Source organism: Xyrauchen texanus, chromosome 22, assembly GCF_025860055.1.
Source record: "Xyrauchen texanus isolate HMW12.3.18 chromosome 22, RBS_HiC_50CHRs, whole genome shotgun sequence".
Lineage (NCBI taxonomy): Eukaryota > Metazoa > Chordata > Actinopteri > Cypriniformes > Catostomidae > Xyrauchen > Xyrauchen texanus.
Window position 1 is genome coordinate 16,698,323 of NC_068297.1, and position 13,461 is coordinate 16,711,783.

General features: G+C 38.3%; 1 protein-coding gene across 1 annotated transcript in view; it reads right to left on the reverse strand.

The window, feature by feature from the left end:
• Positions 1-275: 275 nt before the first annotated feature.
• The window catches only part of LOC127662675 (rab3 GTPase-activating protein non-catalytic subunit-like), a 36,573-nt gene continuing 23,387 nt past the window's right edge, over positions 276-13,461 (reverse strand). Inside the window, 15 exon segments of the mRNA XM_052153973.1 lie at positions 276-837; positions 913-1,077; positions 2,210-2,410; positions 2,967-3,056; positions 3,557-3,772; positions 3,863-3,883; positions 4,222-4,296; positions 6,095-6,130; positions 6,209-6,279; positions 6,366-6,432; positions 6,535-6,641; positions 6,790-6,930; positions 7,065-7,239; positions 11,783-11,943; positions 13,337-13,442. Coding sequence (XP_052009933.1) covers positions 685-837; positions 913-1,077; positions 2,210-2,410; positions 2,967-3,056; positions 3,557-3,772; positions 3,863-3,883; positions 4,222-4,296; positions 6,095-6,130; positions 6,209-6,279; positions 6,366-6,432; positions 6,535-6,641; positions 6,790-6,930; positions 7,065-7,239; positions 11,783-11,943; positions 13,337-13,442 — 1,785 coding nt within the window. The 3' untranslated portion in view covers positions 276-684.

Consider the following 13,461-nt stretch of genomic DNA (forward strand, 5'->3'; position numbering starts at 1 on the left):
GCAGCAAGACAATGATCCAAAGCACAGCAGTAAATTCACATATGAATGGCTCAAAAGAAGCAAAATTAAAGTTTTGGAGTGGCCTGGTCAAAGTCCTGACTTAAACCTTATTGAGATGCTGTGGCAGGAACTTAAACAGGCAGTTCATGCTCGAAAAGCCTCCAATGTGGCTGAACTAAAGCAGTTCTGCAAAGAAGAGTGGCCCAAGAGTGGTATTTCATTCATATTGTAATTCATGCACTGCCCATGGCAACAGCACACTGTGAAATACGACTTGAAAGCTTTATTTATGTATCATGGTTAACTTTGCATTATCTTATAGCAACCAGACAGTGCTGGCACAGGACTGCATAAAAAGCGTTGAAAATTTGTGCACGTACAATAAAAGATGACAGATATTTTAGTGCTTGTTTACTAATAAACATCATGAGACATTTAATACACATATTTGATTGGCAGAACAAGATTCTGAATTAGTACATCTATAATTTGAAATACAAAATATACACAACCACATGAGTGTCTGGAAATGCTATTTTAGTGATAGCTGGGAGGAAAAATGAAACCCTGCTAAATTAAGCAGATTACTAAGGATGATGTTGATGGATTTATTTAAGGTTCTCAAGGATCCTGAAAAGATTTTAGTCTGGTTTTAAAAAAATAAAACAAGTTATTGTGTCCATATCAGGGTTCTGCCTGTAAAGAGTCCACAGCCTCCAGCAGGTGGAGGGCAAGGCTGTACTGCGCATGGTTTTCTGGCAGCATCTCAATGACTTTGTTGATCAGTCGACTGCTCTGAGACAGAGGTACTGAAGGACAGCGCAGCTCACTGGGGTCCTAACAAACACAAAGAGTTATGGTTGTGAGTGAAAGACCATCAGAGATTTGAGAAGGGTGTGAGGATGTCCTTACCATAGCTTTCAGCCAGGTGCAGAGAGTTGGTGGCAGACGGGCCAGCAGCTCCATGTTGGGTTTGGTTTGTGACTGTGAGTGTAGCAGAGAGAAAGAGAGTCTCTGACCCGTCAACACCAGGAGCTGAGAGCCCAAAACATCCTTATCCTCCACCTCCATCATCACCTGAGAAAGAATCAAATAAGACAATGAATAAATTAACGAATAAACAAATGAAGAATAAAGAAATAAAATGGATGAATGAACACTAAAAAAATAATGATTTTTTTAATGAAATAGATCGATAGAAGAAAAACTAATTTTGAAACAAAGAAATGAAAGAATAAACAAAAGATCAAAAGAAAGAAAATGAAATAATGAACAAAAAAAACATATTAATTAACAGAAAAAGAGAATAAATGAATGAACAGAAAATGAAAGTTAGAAAAGATAAATTAATGGAAAAAATTATGCAATGAACAAAAGAAAGGCAATTAAAGAATGAACCAAAAAAGGAAACATTGAAAGACTATACTAATAAAATGAAGAAAAACCAAAGAATAAAAAGAACAATAATGAAATAAAGAACAAACAAATAATGAACAAAAGTTAGAAAATTAAAGAATCAATGAAACAGAAAACAAATGAAAGAATGAACAAATAAACTAATGAATGAACAGGAAAACAAATGTAAACAATTATTATATGGATGCTAAAAGCAAAAAAATTAAATGAACAATGAAAAAAACAAACAAAAGGACAAAAGAATGAAAATGAAACATCTAACAAAAAAGAAAAAAAACAAATTGAGGAATGGAAAATGAATAAAAGACAATGAAAGAATTAACAAAAAAAAAGAGAATTAATGAACATAAAATGAATTAAAGAAATTTCAAAAGAACAAACAAACGGATAAACGGAATGAACAAACAAATGAAAAAAGAAAAAAATGAAAGACTGAACAAATAAATGAGTGAAGAAACCAAAGAATAAACAGAAAAAGAATGAAACATTTTTACAAACAAACATAAGTGCAGGGAAAAGAATAAATGAAAGAAACATTGGAGAAAGATATAATGAACAAAAGAAACACAAGGAAAGAATGAATGTAAAAGAAATCAGGTGAATGAATGGGGAAAAAAGAAAATTAAAAAATATTGATGGATTGACAAAAGAAAAAAAATTAAAAAACAACAAACTAAAGATAAAAGAAAAAAATATTCAAAGAAAGAAAAGAAGGAATTAAAGAATTTAAGAACAACAAAAGGTTGTAAAAAAAGAAAAGAAAAAAGGATTGACTGTGTTTGTTCGTTCTTGCCTCCTCTGCCCGCAGGTCCAGGCCCTGGTTGTAAAGTTCACACACGAGGTGTCTGCGCAGTGTGTCAGTATTGACCTGCAGTACAGACGTGAGCTCCATACATACAGACGGCCACATGTCTTCAGTGCTGCTGTGTTTGACACCATTCTCCTCAGCTTCTGCTAGAGCCTTCACACAGCCTGTTAATACACTCATCAAAAACTACACACACACACACACACACACACACACACACATGTTTGGTTTCCATGTTTTATGGGGACTTTCCATAGACATAATGGTTTTTATACTGTACAAACTTTATATTCTATCCCCTAAACCTAACCCTACCCCTAAACCTAAACCTCACAGAAAACTTTCTGCATTTTTACATTTTCAAAAAACATAATTTAGTATGATTTATAAGCTGTTTTCCTCATGGGGACCGACAAAATGTCCCCACAAGGTCAAAAATTTCGGGTTTTACTATCCTTATGGGGACATTTGGTCCCCACAAAGTGATAAATACACGCACACACACACACACACACACACACACACACACACACACACACACACACACACACACTAATAGATTAACTTTGGGTTTAGACCACTGCAAATCACTTCCTTTCATCTGATATGCTTGCCATTATACAGATATCTTAATTTGTAGTAAAAAAAATAAAATAAAAATCAGTCATGGTTGAAGTGTATACAACAAAGAAAACATGCACTCTTGTGCTCCAGATGATCTGAGAGGGGTGCTGGGTCTCACCTCTTGTCTCACAGCTACCAGGCTGGGGTCCATGTCTCCACTAGGCAGCAACTGCACGGAGGTCAAATCTCTGAAGAATGCATTCTTACCCTGCAGAGGACAGTAGATACAAATTATAATATTAAAATTAAGATCTAAAAAAAATCTAATGATAACACAGCTCTACGTAACTCATGCAATTCTTTTGGGTTGTTAAGTGTTTCTTAAGTGTATTCTTTTATATATATATATATATATATATATATATATATATATATGTGTGTGTGTGTGTGTAGAGCGGAGGAGGGCGGGGCCAGGCTGGAACAATGCACGCCCGGTCCCCAATCGGTCTGATGGGGGCGCGCGAGGGATAGAGGTGGCCGGTGACGACGATTCGAGAGAGACTGTTGAACCAAGGGGTGGTGAGAGGAATGAAGTCAGTACACTTTGCAGGTTGGCGTGAATTCTGTGTCCCCATGGCTTCAAACAAAATGGCTAAATTCTAAATTTCATAGGTGTGGTAAGTGTTTATGGATACTTTAATATAACTGTCTTTGTGTATACATGTGTTTTATCATACTGTATGTGTGTCTATGCAGAGATGTTCTCACCTTGCTGTCAAACAGGCCGAGTGGTTTAAGGCGCAGCGAGAAAGTCATGGCGGCATGCAGCAGCGACGCTAACACATAATGATGTTGAACAAGAGGATAGTGAACAGATCTCTGATCCATAGCTAACTCCACTATAGAGACTGGACCCTCAGCACTGCTCCATACTTCCTCTACACACACGTCTGGAGCAGACACTTCCTCCACCCCAGCGTCCGCCTGAGAGAGAAAATGTTCAAGAAAGTTTAGAACAGTTTTCCAACCCTTTCTAAATCAATTCACTGATGAGTGATGATACAATGTTCTAACCTTATCAAGTTGTAGAATGATCTATAAAAGAGAGAATAATTAAAGGGATAGTTCACCCAAAAATGAACTAGGCCTCAAATCATGATTCACTTTGATTGTATGGAAAAAAGGATCCAACGAATGTGAATGGTGAAAGACGCTAGCATTTTTCATTTCCTTATACGTTCCATGGAAGAAAGTAAGTCATATAAGTTTGGAACAACATGAAGGTTTACTAAATAATGAAATAATTACTAAAAAAAATTGTTTATGGGTGAACTCTCTCTTTAAAGGCATGCCTTTATCCATGCATCCTCCGTTTAATCAGTTCTTATACAGGAGAAAAAAGGAAAAGAAGGGAGAAAAGAGGAAGATGAGACCTCCATCAGAGCCTGGAGTAACTGCACACAAGTGCCCATGAAACTCCTCACAGCTACATCTCCCATTCCTACATCCTAAACACACAAACATTAAACCATATTAAACAACTACAGCACAACATTTATTTTATACAAAGTAGTTTATGGGCTCTGTTTTCATGAGCACGCTAAGCGCAGTGCTATGTGCAATGACAGTGCACAATGTCTTATCCGATTTATCCAAGATTGCTTATTCCAAGCGAAATTTTTGTACCAGCGCAAAGCGCAAGTGGCCGTGGGTGGGAGTGTTTGCGCTATCTGTGGGTGTATGCGCGCTAACTGTGGGTGTGCTGTATGTAAATTAATTAGCTACTTTCCTGAGAAATAAGTCATTGCTCTTAAATGTTTAAGAAGCACCACTATTTTCAGCGCAAAGTCTAAAATCAGGTCCTGCGTTTGCAGTTTGGTAATAAAGTCAAATAAAATGTCCAAATTCTGAAAATATATTGACAGCAAATTATATCCCTGACTATCACTGTTGTAGCTGTTTTATGAAACAAAATGTATGAGATTTGTGTTAAACTTTCTAGCGGTCATGGTTTATTTATCAATTATTATTATGTTTATACATACAACATTTTTAGGAAACGTGGTGTCAATTTTTACTGCTATGCCGATGACACCCAGCTCTACCTGTCTTCCAAGCACACTTCTTCCCTTCCTCCACCCTCTCTGATTAGCTGTTTATCTGACATTAAAAACTGGTTCTCATAAAATTTTCTCAAATTAAATTGTGGTAAAACTGAAATTCTCCTTGTAGGCACCAAATCTATTTGGGCAAAAACTAATAGTTGTTCTGTGACTATCGATAAGTCCACTGCTTCTCCTTCACAGGTTAAGAGTCCGGGTGTTGTCCTTGATAGCACCGTATCCTTTGAAACTCATATTAATAACATAACTCGCTCTGCAAACTGTCATGTATGTAACATTAATCGCCTTCGTCCCTCTCTCACATTGAACAGCACAGCCATTCTTATTCATGCACTGGTTACATCACGTGTTGATTACTGCAATGCACTCCTCTCTGGTCTTCCTTCCAAACTTCTACATAAACTTCAGCTGGTCCAGAACTCAGCTGCACAAATCATTTCTAGAACCCCCTCTATTGAACACATTTCACCTGTTCTTCAACATTTGCACTGGCTTCCAGTTAAGAACAGAATTGATTTCAAAATCTTGCTTCTTACATACAAGGCCTTAAATAATCTTACTCCCTCAAACCTCTATGATCTTTTTCATACCTATATATCTACTTGTACCCTCAGATCTTCCTTGTCATACCACATATCCATCTGAACACTATGGGTTCAAGAGCTTTTAGTTACACTGCTGCTCACTTATGGAATTCCACAAAATCCAAAATCCACAGCCTAACCAGGAAGGCTGATATAATTACTGTTAAAACTAGCCATGAGCATCTATATCACTTGATCAATATAATTATTAATACTTTCTCAATAAATTAATGGAGCCTACATCCAAATCCTGAAGAGAACCCCATTTTCCATGTGTATAAAAGGAGCATGTCACTGTCATAGCACAAAAGAACACAAGTCCATAGTTCTATTCTTCTAATGTATTGCTTACAGTCCATTTACACTACCAACGTTTTATGAACGTGCTATCTTTGTTTATATTACTGTTGCATGGCAGGAAATGGACTATATAATAGGATGTAGACGGTGCAATAACTGGTGAAAAACCTCAGAATTAAAGTGCACTTGACACTGCCCATTGACTTTGCACTTAGGATGTGTCATATAGTGCTGCGCTTAGTGTTCGTGCTATTAAAATAGAGCCCCAGGAGTCTTCTCTGCTGTGTAAGGCCTCTTACCCGTCTGCACAGTCTGTCTTTGGGTGCCTTCCCCACCTACAGAAACACACAAAGTCTATGTTTGACTGGCAGTCACTGTCAACATAACACATAAAAGAGCAAAAGCACACACACCTTTTCCATTAGAAAGGCAGTAGCTGAAAACCGTTTGATAATGAAGGTATGCCACATCATGGCAGAAATCCCTGAGATACACACACACACACATTACAGGGATAGATAATTGGGAATTCATTGACAAAATATGTAATTTTCATTGAATGTCTCCTACCCAACTGTATGTGAGGGTTGGAGATCATCTTTAAAAACTCCACTGACCACTCTAAATACTGCCCCACCTGCAGAGAGAGAGATAGCAAGAGATGAAGTGACCTGTGATTGGCTGACATTTCTTCATCTTGGTGAAATGGAGAGGCACTGAGATGGTTTTAAGTCTTTACCTCTGGGTCTTTGTTCCACTGGACCACGTGTTCCCAGCTACAGTGAGCAAACAGCACATCAGGAGAGAGAGAGCTAGGGAATCGCTGACACACACACTCCAGCAGCTCTGAGATACACAGGCAAAGATGCTTCAGTCAGTAATAAAACAAACACAGCTTAAAAAACTCTTGAAAAGCAAACCACCATTTATTACGTCATAATTTTTTAAACATCTATGTCACATAATAAGGAATGAATGAGAATCTCCATGGTACCCTGCAGTCTCTCTTTCTCTCCATGATGTAGTGGCTGTTCTGTGGGATGATTCTCCCCCCTCCGCTGTAGAATATTCCTCAAGAGTTCTGGAGGAACGCCCTGCCTAAAGATCAACTTAGAAACACAGTCTGCTACACCCCCTAAAAGAGACAAATAGAATGACATTCTGAAACACTATAAAGTCGAGTGTGTTCATATGTATCTTGGTCAGTATGACAACAGATATTTTAATCAAAAATGTATATGAAGGCATTAATATGTTGAACTTGCATACCTCTGCCACTCTCTAATAGTGTTTTGACTGAGCAGCGACTAACAGTGCCCCCTGTTGAGCCCTGAGGAGGCGGCAGGCAGAGCAGCGTCTGCAGAGCAAGAACATCCTCCAACTGCTTTATACACACCACCCACTGCTCCAACTCCAAAGAAACACACTCCCACCCCTCCTGAAACTACACACAGAGAGAAATAAAGATGTTATAAAGTCTTAAACAATGTTCAATGATAGAGAGTGCTCCTAGGGTGGAGTATAAACTTAAGGTGCTCTATGGTCAAAGGTTCATAAAAGTCCAATAAACAAAAAGCTGGATAACCATGGCACTCTTATTCATTGAAAAGTAGAGCCCGACCAATACGGGATTTTTGAGACCGATACTGAATCACAGATTACTATACATTTTTGAGCTGGAATGAAAACAGACCTTTTGGACTGATATGACTGTGCAAAGGTACTCAGAAGGCTGCTTTCGTAAACAAATATCTTTTATCAAAGACTTTTTGACATTATTATTATACATTGTCAACAAATTCTAGAAATGAACACTGAGAAAATAAAGAATAAAAATACAATAAATAGCTTAAAAAATGTATGTATAATGTATATATATTTACTGTATGTTTAGTATCAGTCAGTTGCTGATCATTAAAATAAAGAATAAATTAAAATAAAATAAATAGTTGAATAAACATCAATAGTACTGTTTAGTATCAGTCAAATGCTGACTATTTTAATACTGCCAGTCAATTAGGGGTATGTTGTAAAACAAGAAGCATTTACACCTGCCGAGTCAAGAGATAAACAGAGGCAGCGGTGTTACACCTTATTCTGCTTTACAAGTTCAGGGGAAACATTCAACGGTGGAAAACCAGACTTTAAAATATTACATTTTATAAATGCAATGACTGGAATTGTTTGGTTGAAGGGGGTACCAAACTGTGAATCCTGAAAAAACAGTTTGGTGAATACATGTTTACACATTAGCTTCCCCTCAGCTGATAGGCAATGAAAGTAGCTGTGTGTTAGCTAGTTAGCTATAAATTCATTGCCACGGAGAGTAAAAGATAGACTATTATTTACTTTCCAGCATTGCATCTCACCAACTATTTAACAACGTAGCATGAAATCAACACTCAACAGACACAATCCACCACTGCACTGTTGTCTACTGAGCTGCAAAAAGATGCTCTGATGCTTAACTTTCAATCTGCTACATTACTGACTGCACTGACAAACTATAGCTGGCTAACAGCAAACAGACATGATTGTCTGAGACAGGGTTAACATTATATTAGTTACCGTAATTTCCGGACTATTGAGCGCACCTGAATATAAGCCGCACCCACTGATTTATAAATAAAATATTATTTTGAACATAAATAAGCCGCACCTGTCTATAAGCCGCAGGTGCCTACCGGTACATTGAAACAAATGAACTTTACTCAGGCTTTAACGAAACACGGTGTGGCAGCGGGAGCGTGGTCAAGTGAGAGAAAAGCGGTAAGGGCGCTTTCACCTGAGCTAAATTATGTCTAACACCGGTGTCTAATTTCAGTAAGCATGGGGAGAGCGGCATAAAAAGGCAGCAGCCACAGAGCTGAGAAAGTGACACACGTCAGTCTAGTGTTGGCGCATAGAAGAATTGAGAAACTTTATAAAATTGATTGTAAACATTGCTGTGGCCATTAAAAGCCTTACCTGGAATGTCAAGTGCCCTGCTGAAAACTGTCACACTGGTGCCCGTGTGACAGTTTTCCCAAGAAGGACACGTGAAGCAGGGCACTTGAAATTAGACACCGGTGTTAGACATAATTTAGCGCAGGTGAAAGCGCCCTTACAGCTTTTCTCTCCCGGACGGGCGCATGACCACGCCCCCGCTGCCACACACGGCTTGTAATAAAACATTTGCAGTAAACAGTAGCCTACCAATAAAGTCATTGGTCACTATCTTCCTCGATTTAATCTAAACAGTAAACAAAAAAAGTTGTTTTGACCTTAACCCGTTCGGCAATTTCATTGGTCTAATGAAAGCTTCACGCCGCCAAAAAACTTAGCACGTCACAGAATGTTTTTTTTTTTTCGTTTTTTTCTCAAATTTGAAAGCGGGAAAAATCCATATATTAGCTGCGTCATTGTATAAGCCGCAAGGTTCAAAGCGTGGGAAAAAAGTTGCGGCTTATAGTCCGGAAATTACGGTATATTGAAAAGGGAAAATTATGGGGTCATTGCTTATTAAGTTTCCAGTATGCATTTCACAAACCAGTTAGCAACTTACTGAGAAGACAACGCTCAACTCCGCACCGCTTAACTTTGCCCTGTCTGCAGAGCCACCATCAGCTCAGAGTCAGCTCTGTAAACAATAGAGCAGAGTGCACTCTGCTGGACAAACTATGTAATGACACCAATTCTAAAGCATTGTTTTCTGCATTATATGTTCTGAAAAGTTTTCATATCTGCACTTATCGGTAAACATATACGGCGATATGATATATCGGTGAAAGGCTAATATCGACTGACCGATATATGGGTCGGGCACTATTAAAAAGCCTTTATTATCATCACATGGCTTAATACAAAAGGTAAAAAAGCTCTACATATTTCGGTGTGAGCCTTCCTCAGGGAGAGTAACAAGCAAACTTCACACAGGTGAGCGTAATATCACTCATTAATAAGTCATATGATCAACCTGTTAACTATAGTGTTAAACATTCACTATTGTTACTTGTTTTCGTACTCAAAGAAAATATTACAAATAATACAAAACATTAAAATAAAATAAAATAAAATAAAAGTCTGGTCTAGAGGTCTACCAATAGTGGATTTTGCTAATACCGATAACAAAGGCCTGTTTCCACCTGATTCGATCACAAGTGGTCAGAGCTAAATAAAGTTGGAAACGGGGTCCGAAATGTTTTGTGATCGCATCACTGAAACCACAGAGACAGAGAGCCAATACATATACAAGCACGAGAACATCACAGAACTTCTTCAGTGTGTTTGAAATCAACATGCAGACACACAGATGATAAGCACACACATCTAAATCTCAGGTTAGTCCTAAAAAATGTAGCGTTTTTTAAAGATCACATTTCAGCAGCATTTGGGAGAAATAGTGCAGCGATTTTGTTTACGCTTTCTTTGTCTTTTCTGTTGCACTTTAATATCATGCAGTAACACACTGACATTGTGATTGATGTACGTATGATTCATTTGGAGATTAATTTGAGATGCATCGTAAAGTAAAAAGGAATGCATCTCGGCTGACTACATGTTATCGGATCACCAAAAACAAATCTTAATACCATTTAGAAATGGGGCATAAGGTGGTGGAAAAATCTTATAACCAATTAACTTGATGGTTTTTAAAACTAGTTTATAAAATGTTTTCTTAGGCGTTCCTTACTATGATGGCAAAAGTCCAAAATGAATACAATCCTAGATGCAGTTAATTGTTCAAACAAAATCCCAATAAGAACAATAAAAAGTGTGTGTGTGTGTGTGTGTGTGGTGTGTGTGGTATGAGTGTGTGCATCTATCTATCAATCGACAGACAGAAAGACACACAAACACACACACACATACACTTTTTATGGTTATTATTACATAACCTTCATCATTCATCTAGTGAATATAACAACTATAACAAGCTTAATTTGGTAAATACTTAGCAATATAGAGAGGATTTCTGCAGATAACGGATAGTTCCAAACAGGAACGATCGGTATTGATTAATCTGTAAAAACGATATGTTAGTCTACGTCTAGTCTGGTCCACTTTGCAGCTTATTCTGACCAAGAACTGCCCACTCAAGCCCCGTTCACACTCCAGCGAAACAAAGAGACAAACAGAGACACGTTGCCATTAATGTTTGATGAGAGCAGAGCGACTTCCGGCAACACAAGCGACAGAGACCATTGGTGTCTGTGGGGCGTGGTGAGGGACACGACAAAGTTGTGAAAAGTTTAACAAATGACAAGCGACATTTGGGAGCGACTACCAATGGGAGAGAAGGCAGTGGAGCTCACGTCATCCATCTCCTGTGAGATACTGGAGAAAAATGCAGGCAAGACGGAGAAGTTAAACATTTGTTAATGTTCTTTTTCATTTGTCTGTAAGCAAAGACATGGATATGGGCTAATAAAAATAATGCGTGGAAAACCGTATCGGCATTCTGAGCAAGTCTGATTCATATATTGATAGATTATTTGCCTTTTTCATGAAATTATGCACCGAGCACTGCTGCAGGTTATATAAAACACTCTCCCCATCATATTTATTTTTAGAGGCTATAGATCTGATTCCTTGAAAAATTAGAATGATTCCTTAGTTTTACCGGAAGTACTTCTCATCTGTGATCAGATTTTCTAAAGCTATGGCCAGACATACAGTCCACCAATAACGTTTGAGCGACAGCAGTAGGAATGACCACTAGCAACTTCATAGTACAGAGAATTGCATCACCAAATGAAAATGTCATTGCCAGTGTGAGGTGATGTGAGGCTTTAGAGAGGAAGAGACCGACTAGCTGACATCTAAAGTGACCAAGCACAGTTCATTTTTACAAGTGGGTAAATCTGAAATGTATCCAAAATATAACCCTGAGAGCAAGTGGACCATACAGGTGGTCTTATATCTCATTTACATGCTACTAAGTGTCCCAAACAAACTCTTTAATGCCTTTCAACAATTCAATACAAAAATAAATGTTAAACGCACACCTTGCTTTCTGCCAGTTTGGTGATGGCACTCTTGGCTACACGATGAGCGACTACAGCAGCCAGTAGTGCAGCAGCAGCACTCTCAGACTGAACACATGCTGTGCGCACCTGCTGCCACCAGGGAGAGATACACTGCCCATCCCACGATTCATCCACCGCACCTGCCACACACAAACAGGCACAATTGAATAACACGATAACACAGGATAGAAGCTCAATGTCAATTTGATCCACAAATATTTTAGATATACACACTAGTATATATATATATATATATATATATATATATATATACACACACACACACACACACACACACACACACCACAGTTAGTTCCGGTCCTCGAATCTGATTGGACGAGAGAATTCCATGAGCACTAATGATGTAACAGCATCAGCACTCAGACACTTCACTGTATGTGTATCACTCCACTTGTGTTCATGCTGTTCTAAACTAAAGTGTAAGCGCAGTGCATATGTGTTAAGAGCTACAGTCTTTATTTTTGAAATTACATATGTTAGCCATCAGGTGGTGACAAAAGATAATTTTTGTGTGTAATATGAGCCAGTTGGTAACATAAAGTGAATCTGTTAGTCATTGTTTACATAGAACAGCGCTCTGTGAGTTTCCACATTGGATACATACTGTTTAAAATGGCGGGGGACATCGCTGTTTCTATAGTGAATGACATTTGCGCACCGGCTACCCCGAAATAGAGAGGAATACCCTGCTTGGACGTGAGAAAGCTGACCTTCAGAAAGCTTCTTTCCAATCTCTGATTGGGTGTGGCAACAGGTGATCGCACTCGCACTCTCTCTCTCTCTCTCTCTCTCTCTCTCTCTCTCTCTCACACACACACACCATCTATCCTTGTTTATTCAATGACTTGTTAGAAACAGCACAAGCCGTGATACTATTTCTGAAGTGAACATTTTGCATGAACGCATCATTTGTTTTCAACCAGGAACGGCAGATTCTGATCGGTCGCTTAGTAAAGTAGTTCCATGCACAAATATTTTTTTTGACCATACTCAGTTTTTCCAAATTTTTTAAAATGTACTTGTTCATTGAACTGTTGTATATAAGCAATATCACACTCGCAATCATGCTATATGGCCCTACATCACCACTGCTGTAATTACCTATGGCTACTTGCAACACCTACTTTCAACAGATGTCATGCCCCTCGCAGAGCCCCCCACTGAACATGGAGTAAGTCTGGGATTGCACGAAGAGACAGAAGTAATTGAGACAGCCTAAATAATACAAGAATTGTGCTGAATTCATCAAGAAGCTTGGAACATCCTGCCTGCCAACAACTAATAAAATCTGTGTCCAGGTGTAAGTAGGAGAATTGGTGCTGTTTTGAATCCAAAAATGTAGAGCTCTTTCTCTTTGACGTTATTTGATTAATGAAAACTATTTGTCATTATTTTTTAAGAAATCCTCACTTTGACAGTTTTTCACGAGTGCCTAAAACTTGCACAGTACTGTGTGTGTGTATGTATATATATATATATATATATGAGAGGGATGAAGATTATGTTCCACACCTTTCATGGAGCTGAGTGTGGACAGCAATGTTTGCAGGATTGAGACTGTGTCTGTGCACTTTAGTACCTCCTTCTCTTTGTTCAACCAAACAGTTAAGAGCAAAGACTGCCAGGGAAAGAGAGAG